The sequence below is a fragment of the Diadema setosum genome, chromosome 17, assembly GCF_964275005.1.
Source record: "Diadema setosum chromosome 17, eeDiaSeto1, whole genome shotgun sequence".
Lineage (NCBI taxonomy): Eukaryota > Metazoa > Echinodermata > Echinoidea > Diadematoida > Diadematidae > Diadema > Diadema setosum.
In genome coordinates, this window is record NC_092701.1 from 33,069,228 (window position 1) to 33,086,447 (window position 17,220).

At 39.1% G+C, this 17,220-nt stretch overlaps 1 protein-coding gene across 1 annotated transcript in view; it reads left to right on the forward strand.

Moving 5' to 3' along the window:
- Window positions 1–9,743: 9,743 nt before the first annotated feature.
- Window positions 9,744–17,220, forward strand: part of LOC140240844 (outer dense fiber protein 2-like) — a 31,990-nt gene continuing 24,513 nt past the window's right edge. Inside the window, exons 1-2 of the mRNA XM_072320618.1 lie at window positions 9,744–9,847; window positions 15,747–15,920. Of these exons, the coding sequence (XP_072176719.1) occupies window positions 15,789–15,920 (132 nt within the window). The 5' untranslated portion in view covers window positions 9,744–9,847; window positions 15,747–15,788. The remainder of the gene's footprint in view (window positions 9,848–15,746; window positions 15,921–17,220) is intronic.

A 17,220-nucleotide genomic window follows, 5' to 3' on the forward strand; every position in this document is an offset into this window, starting at 1 on the left:
ATGTTAACGCCCATGCATAAATGAAATGATCACACCCATCTCCAAGGATACTTAGTACATCGCGCATCTTCCTAAAATACACCCGACGCGCAGCGATTTACTATGACGTCATAAAAGAGTTTTCTCTTGTGGCTATTAATGGGTGCGCGCTGTGGCATCTTGACCAAAGATAAGTCTTTGATCTTGACTACACTGTTGATGGTTTTCTTCTTTGATTAAGTCTGCCTCCTTCAATAGACTGAAGATTCTTGCAGACTGGTGCTATTTACATTATAATACAATTTATTTACAGATATTTACAAGCACATAGAAAATTTGACGAAAAAACTAGCCACTGCATGTGATCAACCGTTAGACGGTTTCGAAATGATCCCACAGATGGCGCTGAAACAATTTCTGACGGCAGGGAATTCCAGTTCCTTACAGTAAGACCGGAATAACAGCTAGAGCTAAGGTGTTGATCCGATTGCAGGGGCGGATCCAGGAATTTTGTAAAGGGGGGGGGGGCGTGACTAACATTTCTGGTGCCACTTCCGGGTTTCATCTCAATTTTTTCTTTTTATTTCTTTTGTCTTTAACGAAAAATAAAAGGGGGGCGTGCGCCGGTTGCGCCCCCTCTGGATCCGCCACTGGATTGTCTGTACAGTTGTATCTATATGCCCCATCAGGAATTATATGAGAGATCAATGGAATAAGGTCAAGAGATGTTGATAGATCAGCAGACTGTCAGAAAAAAAAACAAACAAACAAAGAAGGAGAGGGATAGTTTGTGAATTTGTGATTTTGCTTGAGACAAACAGAGAGAAAGGAGAAAAATTAGAAAAATTAAGACAATAATAAACGTAGGCCCATGCTACATAGAATATTAAACAACAACAACAATAACAACTTTGTTTCCCCTTCGACGCATGCAATTTGAACCAAACGAACGAATCTAAATTATTTACCTTATGAAATTAGTGAAGGGATGTCGAGTGAATAGCTGCTTGTATTAGAGAGTTGGTAGACTGCAAGTATGCACCATGTATTTTTTTCCCCTTTTTGGGCGTTCCCAACCGAGGACACTCATTTCTTAACTTAAGTTCTTAAAATGAAATAGAAGTCATATCGAATCACAATATGATAAGCGTAAATCAAAATTATCTCCTTGTCTTCCAAATGATCGATCATAATACTGCTGCACCCCCTCCCAAAAAAAAAAAAAAAAATGACAATCGAAGAGGAATTGCGATTTAATAAATAATGGCACCCTCATTATGGAATAATCTCCCTCTCAGTGTTAGATGCATTACAGATTATGATAAATTCAAATCTGTGTTAAAAACTCACCTTTTTGACAATTGTTGATTACATGTTTGAATTAGAGAAATATGTGATAGATTTTGTTTCATTATTTTGTACACGCATAGAGACTATTTGTATGGTATTATGCGTTTCTAAGAACTGACTATTATTATTATTATATCAATTGTGATTCGAAAACCCACTCGATTATCCATTGGCTTTTGTACAAATGAGCTTAATTTCTAGCTACATAGATAATAATGTGTTGAAAATTAATCCTTCTAGCACTCGTAGGATGTGACAACAATCAGATTTATTTATCTCAGGGCTGCAGTACGATTTTATTGTGAAAGATATAGTCCGGGAGCCAGCGGGGGTCAGCCTAGCTGAAAAGGTTACCAATTTTTATGTGTATAGCAATTTAGTACATATGCCCCTGAGTATGGAAATGCACGTCTGGCTGGTCATCGGTGGTGGGTGTGGCCAGGAGGGCCACAAAAAGGACCCCCCAAAATTAGGCTAGCCTAGCTGGAAAAGTAACCCCATGAAAACCACTGGAACTTGTTCGTTACACTTACAGGATAAATGAATGACCATTGCCAGACGTTTTAAGTGGTGGGGGGTAGCCGCCAGACGCTCTTAAAGGCCCAACTCCAGCTAGGCTAGCCTAGCTGAAAAAGTAACCTCATGAAAACCACTGGAACTTGTTCGTTACACTTACAGGATAAATGAATGACCATTGCCAGACGTTTTAAGTGGTGGGGGGTAGCCGCCAGACGCCCTTAAAGACCCAAATTTTTCCAGCTAGGCTAGCCTAGCTGAAAAAGTAACCTCATGAAACCCACTGGAACTTGTTCGTTACACTTACAGGATAAATGAATGACCAGTGCCAGACGTTTTAAGTGGTGGGGGGTAGCCGCCAGACGCCCTTAAAGACCCAAATTTTCCAGCTAGGCTAGCCTAGCTGAAAAAGTAACCTAATGTAACCCACTGGAACTTATTTGTTACACTTACAGGATAAATGAATGACCATTGCCAGACGTTTTAAGTGGTGGGGGGTAGCCGCCAGACGCCCTTAAAGACCAAACTTTTTCCAGCTAGGCTTGCCTTGCTGAACAAGTAACCTTGTGAAACCCACTGGAACTTGTTCTTTATACTTACAGGATATGCATGACCGTTGCCAGACGTTTTAAATGGTGGTTGGGGGGGGGGGGGGGGAGCCGCCAGACGCAATTTTTCCAGTTAGACTAAGCTATAGCCTATATATAGCTGGAAAAATAACCTCCTGAAACCCACTGGAACTTGTTCTTGTGATACACTCAAAGGATAATTGAATGATCGTTTCCAGACAATAGCCGCCAGACGCCCCAAAGACCAAACTCTTACCAGCTAGGCTAGCCTAGCTGAAAATTAGGAAAATAACCCCATGAAACCCACTGGAACTTGTTCTTACACTTACAGAATAAATGCATGACCGTTGCCAGACGCTTTAAGTGGTGGGGCGTAGCCGCCAGACGCTCTCAAAGACACAATTTTACCAGCTATAAGGTTCACATATTTCAGAAATGATAGCAGTGTAATTCCATAACAATACCGCTAGCTTGCGAGTTCACCTGTCTATAATCTATGCATGCCTTATTCTTTTGTTCTGCTTCCTTGAGCCCCAACTCATACATTCTTATGGTGACTCTCCCATGTCATCATCCTTGTTCATTGCAATTTGCTCTATTTTTTGAAAATATTCTTATTCCTCATCCCAATTATCACAAATTCTGAAACGCTGTCCTCAGTATAGCTAATTCATAGTTGTACAAATGTAAACATCTGAGAATCACCCGGAGGTCTCCTTTAATGGGGGAGTTTCTTGAGCGCACATGGAAACATGCTTTGAAATATTAATAGGGCAAGTGTTGAGACAAAATACTGTAGAAATATGAGAATATACAGTGCTGTGGTTTTGGTGGAAGAAATAGGGTATCTGTATTTGTCCTCAGTGATAACCAAAAAACTTATTTGGAAAGAATAATAGACATCAAAAAAGAATTGCCCAATCAAACATGTCGGGATTTTTCTCAAACATCAGTGTTCTCATTTTCTTTGCAGTGTAAAAAAAAAAAAAAAAAAAAAAAAAACAGGGCCGGGTACAGTATCCGGATGGAAATTGGTGGGATGGGCGTAAACCCGCGGGTATTATAACATACTGACGTGAAAAAAAAAAAAAAAAACAAGACCAAAAACTACTTTCTTTCTGTGCCCTGGGGAGAAATATTCATCAATTGCATTTTGGAAATGTTGAAAATCACAACTTTTGATGAAATTGTGTCCTACAGTATCTCTTCTTATATGAAGGCTTTTTTATAATTAAGTTTCTTTCCTCTATGACCATGATAAAACAGACCCCTGATGATTAAAGGCATAATTTACCATTTGCAGATGAAAGCATTAGTGCTATAAAATAGTTCTAAAATGTGAGTTAGGGATAGAAACAACCACTGTCAAAATTTGAATCCGTATAATCGATGTTAAGTGTTGTTAAATACACAAAATGCGAACAATAGTTATAATAAAAAATTTTCCAGACTAAACCGTATACAGTTACGGTTTATTGACAAAAACCCTGATATCTCCTTATATTTTAGGTTTTATTGCAAATATTTTATATGGTAGGATGTTTTATGATACAACAGACCTACACATATGCATCAAATATGATATCTTGAAAATTTTTGAAATCACTGCTCCCAAAGGTAAACTGGACCTTTAAAACAAAAGACAATCAAAACTTGGCAAATGAACTCTTTGGACATTAGCAAAAGGGAATACATTAACAATTTTTGCAAACACTTTATACAATTGTCTAATACTCCATCAAGCTCATAAAAAATACAATTCTACTGCAACAAGAAATCCATTCAGTAAGACTCGTCCTCGGTGTACATAGCTTAAAATGCCAACTTTTAAAAAAATAATGCCCCAGCTCTTAAATTTACTTTAAAAAGGGGAAGTAAAGCTCAACACCTTTGGCCTATGACTTTTTAGGTACCATATCCCCTTACGGTTGAGGAGATGGGTAAAGAAAAATTATTAACGAAATAAGACTTATAGGAACATGCTTCACATTACCTCACCGTTTTCTTCTCTTAAGAAAGAAACGAAACCTGATAATTGTTCAAGAGTGTTTTTGAACATAGTACACTGCAAAAGCAGAAAAAAAAAATCAGTGTTTTTAAGAAACGTAACTCACAACAAGGAGGAATTCCTGTCGTGTCTAGTATTGCACGTTTTTGGTTTGGAGGGTTTTGGATGCTAATATTTCAAGTCAAGTTTATGCTCCGGCACTTCAATGAGCTTAAATGTAAAGTAATGATCAACCTCTCTTGCCAATAAACTCAACATTTGCTGTTCTTCAGTAAAGCATATGACAGAAACATATGAGAAACATGTCTAAAATTCATATGAATAAGCTCAGTCACAGCAACAACAAAAATATTATGTTTTCTATAAACTAATACTGCATGTACTTAGTTTCGAGGGATTAAGATGCAAAATGTTATGACAAAAGCCCCTACGTGGCTACCAGCAATTAAACATCCTTCAACTTCTTTAGCAAATGAGCTCATGTGTATCATCTTCTTGTTGAGAAGACGAAGATGAGTAATGATAAAATAACCAAACTATCAACTTTCCTTAACATATTTTACATGAAATCATTATTGCCTTCTCGTAACGAAATTGAAAAAAAAAACCTGAACATCTAAAATTGTTCAAAATCGCTTCTTGATAACGATGAAAGCAAAGGAAACTTAGTGTTTGTAACCACTATGACACGTGTCTACAGATCTGTCATGCTCATAAGAAACGTAACTCACAGAAATATAATTTTATACAGTAAGTACTTGGTTTGGAGGACATTTAGATGCCAACTTTTCAAGAATAATACACCAGCACTGACATTAACTGATGAAAAAAGGAATGCTCAGCTTCTTTATCCAATTAGCTCATAGGTAATTCCTTGTAGTTGAAAAAAAAAAACCGAGTAGACATAAAAATATAGACTTCCCGTAACATGTATCACAGGTCATGATCTCCACATTTGCTTCTCTTAACTTAAAAGAAATAAATATATATTTAAATTTGTTTTAAATGACCTTTAAAGAATATGAAGAAAAAATTCTGTGTCTGCAAAGGCTTGACACGTGTCTAATACTGGGTCACGCTCATATTAAACGTAGCTCACAGGAACAAGGAATTCACGTGTGTATAAAATAATACTGCAGAGAGGATGCAAAGTTGAACCCTTTATTGAGGGTGCGAAAATGTTCCCTTGGGTACATCTTTCCACCCACACTAAGTGGTGCTAGATTGCACCTCTTCGTGAGGGTGCATCTTTCCACCCACATTAAGTGGTGCTAAGTTGCACCTTTCTTGAGGGTGCTATCTTGCACCTTTTACCTTTCGGCGCACCTTTGCACCCCGTGTAGCCTTTACATCTTGGTGCAACTTTACATCCTTTCGTGAGGGTGCAAAGAAACACCCAAAGTTCCAAGATTGTGCCTTGTTTTGAGGGTGCAATCTTGGAACTTTGGATGCTACTTTGTACCCGCAAGAAAGGGTGAAAGTTACACCCTCGGGAGCAACTTTGCCCCCTTGAAAAAGGCGCAACCTCGTACCTTTAGGTGCAACTTTATGCCCGAAGGATGCAAGAATGTACCCTCTCTTGAGGGTGCAACCTTGTGCCTTATTGGTATGATGTTGCACCTATGTGATGCTTATTTGCTCCATGACTGCTGCAAAATTGCTCCTTTAAAGGAGCAAGTCAGTGTCACTGCCTGCTCCTTTACAGGGGCAATATTGCCCATCATCTCAAGGTGCGACTTAGCATCACAAAATCGGGTACGATTTAGTTCCTTAACTACTCTAAACCGTGAATAGTGCGAACTGATGTAAGCCTATTTGCTCAGCATATAACTTATGTTGTTGTTGCACTCTGCAAAGTAAATAGGATTAGTGTAACTTGGATCTTGTGAATCATGAAATGTGTGTGCGTGCAGAATTTGTGAGTTGTGAAAATGTTAATGTAAAAGTTAACTTAGTTGTGTTTGAATAATATACTGAAACCAAAAATTTACCCAATTACCTTTTCAATAAGGTGAGCACTATATCTATCAAACAGTTAACCTTCTCGGCAAGAGTATACATCTGCATGTTTAAGGAAGAGGTGAAAATATGATATGCAGTTGTCTGGATACGTTTTATTCAAAACGTTCTTGAATGCGTACTTATTCACATTATCTATAAGAATAACATATGCTTCTTACCAGTACTCAAAGCCTCTAAAACAAGAGCATGCTTCTTACACTTCTAAAGTATACACCATATCTTAAAAACAAAATGTAAGAGGATTTAAGAAGCTGTTTGTATGCATTCAAACGAATCCATATTTCTATCTAAAATCTAAAACGTGTCTTGTAAAAGGGGAATTCGTTTTATAATGACGATGCCAATTGTCTTAAAGTCCTTATCACGACATGTCTTGGAGTTCACGCTTATTGAAAACATGAGATTCTTGGCACGTAGATTACAACTATGGTTTAAAGAGCTAACTGAGATACGCATACCGTATACGGGCATTTCGATGAAAACAATTAAATGCAACTTCGGTACTGTAAATAATATGAAAATCAAACTTGATACCAGCCCTTATCGACAACAAATACAGACTATGGAGGACTGCAGTTATAATTGTGTTCAGATATTGTTTTGGGTGATACACGCATGCCGACTGATTTAGGATCAATTCGAGTCCCTCGAGCTGAGATTCCGGAACTGCAATGAGCAAACCATCATGATGCATAACAAAGTGACTGAGATAATGCATGCACCAGTTTCTGTTTCGTTGTTCTATACACAGAAAGTTGTTTCGTTTTCCAATCCTGTGCAGGCACACAGAGATTTACAGAATTCAATCATCTTTGGCTATAACGCCATGGTCGCGTGCAAAATGAATGCAGCTTATCTAACTTAACCTGTAGTTACTGAATAGGGGACTACTGTATATTCAATTTATACATTCTTAATCGGATGATAGAACCTGTCAAAGAGTAAATTGCGGATATCATATACCATTGTCAAATTCACTTTCTGTTCTATACATAGTATCAATGGAATGTTATGAACCACTTCAGCATTACCAATCATTATCATAATTATTTCCCTGAAACGGCTGCATTTGTATGAGCGGGAAGAGTTTGGCATCATTCATAGCAAGAGTCGTGACTACAAAACTAAATACATGAATTAAAATACAAGGTTTTAGGACACTTTGAATCATCCCCCCCCCCAAAAAAAAAAACAACTTAGTGAAATGTTGTACAATGTATGCCCTACTTCCATTAACCTATGATCTTTGACCTTTGAATACATGGCCCGCATTTTTTCAACGAATAGGCATTTGGATGCAATGTAGGTATTATATAAAAGAAAAAATGTTTTAGGAAAATACATTTAACCACTTCAGAAATAATTATGGAACAAATAGCAAAATATTGACACGTTCACTTCTTCCGTAATGACATGACAGAAAACTTTCCTCACGGAATCGTTCTGCCGTAATTCATGAGCAAGTCATGGATATATACTTAGTTCGATTAAAAGTATACATTGAGTCATTGCAAAAGCATCTAATGAAAAGTATGCTTCAGAACTACATCATTGTCATTTATTCTATAACACTAATAATATAGAGCTATTGGTCCGCCATATTGCCTAACAGGTCGTTGTCCTCCTACCACGTTTGTTTAGCAAATAAGGCACAGAATTTAATTTTGCACTTGTTGCCAAAGACTCTAATCTTCTTTACCGCTATTCTCAGACATGTATGCTGGTGCTGTATGAATTAGAAACGGAAGCTTACAAATTAATTTAATATTCACCATTTAACAAGGCAAAAGCGAAGTGATGTCTCGTCCACATATCGACTTTGTGATTACAGAGATTTTCAAATGGCATAGGCCTAGTTCATTGACTTTTTGACTGTTGACGTAGTCGGACTTCACCAATATTAACACTTGACAGCAATCATTAGATGATCTGAGGAGTGAATTTGGTGATCATATAGCTCAAAAGTGTGGAAAGTTATTGAAAGAACACCAGAATACTATGTCGACAGTGTTTATCAGGTGAGATACAAACATAGAACAAGTTCCAGTGGGTTTCAGGAGGTTACTTTTCCAGCCAGGGTTATAGTCTAGCTGGTAAAATTGGGTCTTTGAGGGCTTCTGGCGGCTACACCCCTCCCCCCACTTCTTAAAACGTCTGGCAACGGCCATGCATATATCCTGTAAGAGTAAATAACACGTTCCAGTGGGTTTCATTAGGTTATATTTTCAGCTATAGGCTAGCCTATATAGCTGGAAAAAGTTTGGTCTTTAAGGGCGTCTGGCGGCTACCCCCCACCACTTAAAACGTCTGGCAATGGTCATGCATTTATCCTGTAAGTGTAACGAACAAGTTCCAGTGGGTTTTATTAGGTTACTTTTTCAGCTAGGCTAGCCTAGCTGGAAAAATTTGGGTCTTTAAGGGCGTCTGGCGGCTACCCCCCACCACTTAAAACGTCTGGCAATGGTCATTCATTTATCCTGTAAGTGTAACGAACAAGTTCCAGTGGGTTTCATTAGGTTACTTTTTCAGCTAGGCTAGCCTAGCTGGAAAAATTTGGGTCTTTAAGGGCGTCTGGCGGCTACCCCCCACCACTTAAAACGTCTGGCAATGGTCATTCATTTATCCTGTAAGTGTAACGAACAAGTTCCAGTGGTTTTCATGAGGTTACTTTTTCAGCTAGGCTAGCCTAGCTGGAGTTGGGCCTTTGAGAGCGTCTGGCGGCTACCCCCCACCACTTAAAACGTCTGGCAATGGTCATTCATTTATCCTGTAAGTGTAACGAACAAGTTCCAGTGGTTTTCATGGGGTTACTTTTCCAGCTAGGCTAGCCTAATTTTGAGGGGTCCTTTTTTTGGCCCTCCTGGCCACACCCACCACCGATGACCAGCCAGACGTGCATTTCCATACTTAGGGGCATATGTACTAAATTGCTATATACATAAAAATTGGTAACCTTTTCAGCTAGGCTGACCCCCGCTGGCTCCCGGACTAATAGTTCGGATCGTAGTCACCGCGAGTTCGGTGATCGTAGTACACGAAACTTCATCACGACCCGTTTGAATACTTCAATACGTTTGTGTTGTGTGTACACTCAGTTGTGACGTCCTATTCAAATTGACCAATCAGGAGCCACGATTCGGCGTTATTCTTCCACATCGCCAGTGTAGTAGCGTCGCGTATCCAGCCTTTCGGAAGGTTCAGCGAGCGCACACGAGCGACCGCAGCGCTAGCGCAGCATCGATGTACAAGGCACACAAACACTACACAAACACACCTACACTTACGTACACACACGCAAATACAACGCATACGGGGGCACACTGGCACAAGTGTGCGTCACACAAAGTAGCGTCTGCTTATCATCAAGCTTCGATGGTGTAGTAGAGTTTTGCTTGTAAACGTGGTAAGTTTTCTTGAAATGGCCAGTTGTCTCATGTCTTACATGTCTGCCCCATCACTATTATCAGATTTATTGATTAGTAAGGAGTAATATTTAAGGTACTGAGTAAGGTGTAATCGGATTTATAACCTGCAATGTTTACGTTCTTGTGCCATCACCTGCATACCGGTAATCAACCGTACCATAGGCCTAACTGACGTTAGTCTGTACGTATCCACGTACAGTTCGTGTACCCGAAATAGACCCGCACTCGGTCCGGTAGCTGCTGTTTTGCACCCCCGGAGTTCCGGCCAATGAAGGGCAGGCGGATCGATAAGGTCTGGTCGTTGTGCTGGGTATATTTGATGAGCACCATACGCAACATACCTTCGAGTGTCTCTTTCCAGTGATTTTTTTTTTTATATTACATTTTGTACGTCGATAATGACTTCCTTGTTTCCTGACAGCCTGGGCCTGGGTTGGGATTCGATCGTCAGATTATCTGAGCTGACTTTGTATTATTATGAAAGAATTCAATCGTGGCTAGCTTTTAAGCTTTCTGAGGCTTAGCTGAGCTTATTCTGGTGATGACTGTTGTGTATTGTTGTGTAGACTCTACTAGTAAAACATAGATTGTGTGATTTTAGCCTGATGTTAGAATTGGTTTATAGTGTCTATTATGTTCTTTCATCAAATTTCATGACTCCAACAAGTCAGCCCTCATTTGTAACGTTAGAACTGAAGCAATTCTAACCACACTAGCGACCCCAACACGTACAGGGTTCGACCGACAAGTATGTCTAAGGCGAAAACTCTCTCATTTATAATAATGACATTTGCTGGGTCAGTTGTTCGAGCAAAATGTCATTATTATAAATGAGAAGTTTTTCGCCTTAGACATACTTGTCGGTCAAGTACATTGTCAGGGTGTATGTGTATTCGGTAATACTATTTGATACTTGACTGAAAGATCGGTCTGTATCTGGTCGTCGGGGATACATGTATGTTCCGCACAGACTGCGTCTGGCTTCATGGATCCCCTCTCTGGAGGAGAGTGATAACGTCAAAAAATGAAAGACTCCTCCGGACAGACGGATCTTTCTGTCTAGCAGTAGCATACTGGTTACCATGCTCTGGGGTTAGAGCAATTCTAACCCTAGACAGAAAAATCTGTGTGTCCGGAGGAGTTTTCTATCAGTTTTGACATTTACGGCTCTGCTCCGTAGACGGTAGGAGATATAGGAGGGGATTCCACGAAGCCAGACATAGTTTCCTCGGAACATAGCCCCGATGACCAGATACAGAGCAATCTTTCAGTCAATTCTAACCCAGACTGCTTCACACTTGACCTACAATATTTATTTATTTATTTTTATATACACAAGGGCCCGAATTCAAGAAGGTGGTACAAATGAAACCATGGTCTAAACCAAGGACAAAAACCATGGAGCGCCAAGTGTCACACGGAATATTTCGTTACGAAATTTGCCATTTCGTCGACAAAATGACTGTTTCGTTAACGAAATTATCATTTCGTGGACGAAATGTTCATTTAGTTACAAAATGTTGTCATTTCTTTACAAAATAATAATTTCATCGACGAAATTACTGATTTCGTAGCGAAATATCCCATGCGACACTTGGCATTCCATGGTTTTTGTCCATGGTTTAAACCATGGTTTCATTTGTACCACCTTCGTGAATTCGGGCCAAGGCGTCTACAGTAAGTTATGTGTGCTGTAATTTGTGAAACAATATAAACCTAACAAATGCTGATTAATTATGGTCAGGTGTGCACCAAGGAGGTTGCCCCTTTGTACAGCTCTCTCTTGTTTTTGTCCTCTGTTGATGTTTATTGCAAGTTTACCATGTGGTATTAAATTTCTTAGTGTTGTATAACGTCATACCTACTACACACTCAGGACATTGCTGGACATTTTTTTTTTTTTTCATTTTCTATGTGTGCTATTTGGAGATCCATTTGCATTCATATAAGATGGACTGGATTCCAAATTATTGACCAAAAATATGATTTTTTATAATATTTTTGTGTACAATCCAGTGGGAAAGATGTGGGTTGATGATGTGATCGTATCTGTACTCATTGAAAAACATAAAACACTACAATTCCATTTAACTTTTTTATTTTGTTTCAGATTGTGAAGAAATTCTATCATATGCATTTTGTGTGATTTATTTTAGGACAACATGTAGTGTACATGGTGTGGAGTGGTATAAAACAGTACACCGGGCTGACATCTTTCATGCAATCAGCATTAGACTCAATCAATTCCCCAATTCTAACTCTCCCACTCTGAAAAAAAAAAAAAAATCATGCTGGTGCCCTCAAATAAAAAGCAATTATAACAAAAGATGTACTCCCAAAATTCCTGATATTGCTTTGATATCATAATGTGACAATATAGTGTAAGTCATTGAGGGCTTTAAGTTATCAGTGGCAACCATAAGTGTTTTTAAATATTGCAAGATTGTGGTTTGCCTAACCAATAGTCATTTAAGCAAAATGCAAGATATTAAAAAAAAGCACAAAACATGGCTAGAAGAAGATGCATTTGAATGGATAATCTGTGAGCCATGTGATCTAAACACTACTAAGTGATTGAAGATAATATTTTCAATTGTAATGTGACCCACTGCCACTGTATTCTGATTGAGGTCCATTCAGTACATCGCAAGAAAACTGCGTACACTGTAATATGGTGATTTGGCAGTAAAGTCAACAATTTTGTAAGAAATCTGATACATTGGAACCCGTCCATGAACAGGATGGATCACAATATCTTATCTAACAAAATCATTTTGCTGCCTTTAACTGGATATTCAGAGCCATACAAAATTGATTTTCAAAGATGGATTTTCCCCTCAAGTCCAAATCAGATGCCTTCTCCCATTGATCACATCACATCCTCATGTGCCCATTACAATTTCACCACTGGTGAGTGAATAGATGCTGTTGCCATGGGAACCTGATCATTTCATTGAGAAACTGGGAGAAAAACACCTGTCGCTCTCTGGAAATGCGTTGAATGAATTACACAGCTCTGTGTCCTGTAGAGATACACTTATTGTAATTTTATGGTTATGATGGATTGAGCCCACCAATTTGTTCTGAGCACTTGATCATTAGGGATGCAGATCATATGAGCAACCACTTTTTTATTCATAATTTATCATATTTAAACAGGGTAACCCAGCCAGTTGTTGTACACTGTATTTCTTCTAAAGGGGCCGTATTAACACATGACCCAAGAACATTTATTGGCTTTCATTTTTTTTTTTTTTTCAAATCACACAAAGCATGAAAACACTTTGGGCAGAGTACTAAGTAATCCATCCATCCATTATTTGTGATATTGCCACACTGTCCAATCTGAAACAATCGGTTGTAAATTCCTGAAGTCGCTTTGTAGCAAAGTCTGCAGTTCCAGATTGTGAACAAAAACATCCTATCCAAATTTTTGTGCAATCATCCAGTATTTACTGTGTGCATCAATGAAACAACAACAACAACCTACAGTATAATAACTGTCATATAAAGATCCTGCAAAAATACACACATATAGATCTTACATCATTGTTAAATCCACATGTGTAATATTTTATGTTTTGACGTGTTGATAGTTACATGGGAGAAGCGGGAGGGAGGAAACAAAAATTGATATCGTAGTGAAAATGCTAATTTACACAAAAATGGTTGAATACATTGTAATCGGTATGCTTTACATAGCAATGTATCATTTCATGTTATTTTTAACAAATTTTGATCACCATCTAGAATGTTATAATTTACATTTTTTTCACAATTCTATCCATACAGGAATAGTATCTACTTCGAACTGTGCAAATATCCTGACTTTGTATTGAATCGATATAATAACCTATAATGGAAATTAATGTACCATACAGTTCATATCAATATTCTAGTGCAGTCACTGTGCTGAGCACTGGTGAGTGCAAGATGTACACAGAAATCAGCAGCCAGTGTAACCGTGTGAATTTGGCTTTGTTTACATACAATGTGTTAGAAGGTAGGCAGATAGGAGAGGCAGGTGCACAGGGGGGTTGAATGGCAGCCATTTCTCCCACACTGTAACCATGACAACACATAAAGAATGACTATACGTAATACAAGTATGTATGTGTGCTGAGTCATATCCCGTTGTACTGGGGCAGAAGCTGTCAATTGTTGCCCCTCAAATTTATTGTTTCCCAGGAGTATGGGGAAGAAGAAGGATGGGGGGGGGGGGGGGGGGCGGATGCATGATTAATACCCTGGAATGAATCTTTGTCTTGTTTGGGGGGAATTTTTAATATTTATATTACCCTCGTGGTGGAGAGTGCTAAGCACTCACCCATAGCAGTTCAATTAACCTGTATCTCATTTGATTCTTTGAATTTTGATAGTGAACACAATCATGTCTACAGTGTGTTGTGCTGTACACTCCAAACAAAGAAAAATCAGACAATACAATTCTTCCACCTCAAATGGCTAATTGAATTGGTACCTATTTATAATGCAAGTCATATTCTTTATCAAATGAGAAGCTGTCATGATCATCAAATAATTCTTTGTTTTTGTTTTGTTTTGTTTTGTTTTGTTAGCTCACCTGAGCCAAAGGCTCAAGTGAGCTATTGCGATCGCCCTTCGTCCGGCGTCCGGCGTGCGTCGTGCGTCGTGCGTAAAACTTTTTACATTTTCATCTTCTTCTTGAAAACCCCAAGACCGATTTTCATCAAACTTGGCAGGTAGCATCCCTAGGGGGTTAGGAACTCAATTTGTTAAAATGGGCACCATGCCCCACCCAGGGGGCCCCCAGGGGGGCCCAAACCCCCCAAAATTAAGGAATCTGTAAAAATCTTCTTCTCTAGAACCAGAAGTGATAGAGCTAAGTTGATACTATGAGTTAGTACATTTATGACTGTAGTTTCAAGTTTGTTCATGGCAGAATCAGGGGTGCCCCCCTTGGGACCCAGGGGAGGGGGGTGGGGAGGGGTGCTAATGGGGCCTAAATTATACATTTTCATCTTCTTCTTGAGAACCCCATGACCAGTTTTCACCAAATTTGGCAGGTAGCATCCCTAGGGGGTTAGGATCTCAATTTGTTAAAATGGGCACCATGCCCCACCCAGGGGCCCCAGGGGGGCCAAACCCCCCAAAATGAAGGAATCATTAAAAAATCTTCTCTAGAATCAGAAGTTATAGAGCTAAGATAATACTATGAGTGAGTACATTAATGACTGTAGTTTCAAGTTTGTTCATAGCAAATCCAGGGGTGCCCCTCTTGAGGGCAGGGGAGGGGGGGGGGGGGGGGTTGGGAAGGTCCAAATGGGGGCCTGAATTGTACATTTTCATCTTCTTCCTGAAAACCTCATGATGGATTTTCGTCAAACTTGGCAGGTAGCATCCCTAGGGGGTCAGGATCTCAATTTATCAAAATGGGCACCATGCCCCACCCAGAGGGCCCCAGGGGGCCCCCAATCCCCCCAAATTAAGGAACCTTAAAAAATTTGGGCCCTTATTGTACATTTTCATCTTCTACTTGAGAATGCCTAGTCAAATTTTAGTAGAGCTGTGAATAATTTAGATTAGTGACTGCGTGAAAGGTGAACTTGCGATACTCAGGTGAGCGCTAGACCCGCGGGTCTCTTGTTTTTTTTTTATCTGCTCTTTTAGCTCAACAAAGCCCATGTTAGACAGTGCTTGAAGTGGTGATTGAAATCATAGCATTGTTCTTCATTGCCACATTACTGTGTCAGGAATTCTCACCAGAAAATCTATATACAAACTTTAAATGATACATATTTCTATTTCAGTATATCATCTTTAGATTACAAATTAATTGCAGGAAGATTGTGCCACAATCATTTTTACTCCCCTGTATATTTTTTTTTATTTGTACAGTCTCTTCCATCTCCTCCTTCTTGGAAGTTGTTCCAATCAACGATGACGAAGGCCAAGGCCTCCCTCAGCTCCTCCTCCTCTCCCCCGATCCACATCCACGCAGACATGGAGACACCGGTCCATGTACATGTGAAGAGGGGTACCAAGAAGTCAGCTTCAGCCATGGCTGTTGAGGTATGTTATACACATGGTGTGTCTCTTCCTTTACATGCAGTGTAGGTACTTAAAAGATAATAAGTTTGTGATATGTGCATTATGCATCTGAAACTCTTTTCTTCTATCTCTTTCTCTCTCATTCGTTTATCAGTTTTGCTTTTAGTATCTCTTTGTGCTTAATTTTCTACCAGACTGATTTGTTTCTGTCTTTGTCTCTATGACTGAAATTATTCCTCTATCTCTCTTTGTTCATGGATTATCTATTTTCAGCACTGGATGTCTTATGTATTGATTGGTGAAACAACATTTGCTTCTACAACAATTTCTCCAGACTCATTTTTATGCCTCCGCCAACGAAGTGGCCGGAGGCATTATGTTTTCGGGTCGTCCGTCCGTCCGTCCGTCCCATTTTGTTTTTGTCGATATCTCAAGAACCGTGTGGTGGTTTTGCATCAAACTTGGTATGAGGGTATATCCTTGGGGGATGATACTTTGTGTGGATTTTAGGGTCACAGGGTCAAAGGTCAAAGGTCACAGGTTATTTTGTGAAAAAAAATGTGAAATTTCATGTTTTTCTCCATATCTCGCAAATGGTTCAAGGTATCTTCATGGAACTTAGTATATATGCTTGTACCAATGGGCAGTGATTATCTAGGGAAGTTGGGGGTCATGGGTCAAAGGTCAAGGTCAACTCCTCAAAATATAACTATTTTCCTTATATTTATGCAGTGCGTGAAGGATTTTTTTAAAACTTGATGTATGCATGTATAACCCAATATATATTCTGTGGGAAGTTTCTTGCCAAAAGTTCAAAGGTCAAAAGGTCAAAGGTCAAGTGAAAGTGCTAAATTGCACTTTTTCCTCCATATCTCAAAAATAACTCAGGGTATTGTCATGAAACTTACATATTTATGCATGTTCTACCTAACAGTGATTCTCTTTGGAACTGTGGGGTCAAAGGTCAAAGGCCAGGTTTCGATAATACTATTTTACCATTTGATACTGAAATTATACTTTTTCTCAATACCTTGAAAATTACTCAATGCATAAACTTGTAAAAGGGTCAAAAGTCAAGTGAAAATCATCAGTTCCCCCAAATGCCTGCACTCTGACGTTTTAATCATTCATCCAATTGAACCTAGTTCTAGGAAAGTGAACATTCAGCACATTTGTGGCAAACCTTTCATTTTAATATTTTGCCAATTGTGTGAAACTGTCATCACACATTGTCAAGACATTGTACTATAGACCTATTAGGAGAACCATGTATTATGGCGGAGGCATACACCAGTCGCCGTAGCGACATTTCTAGTTTTTT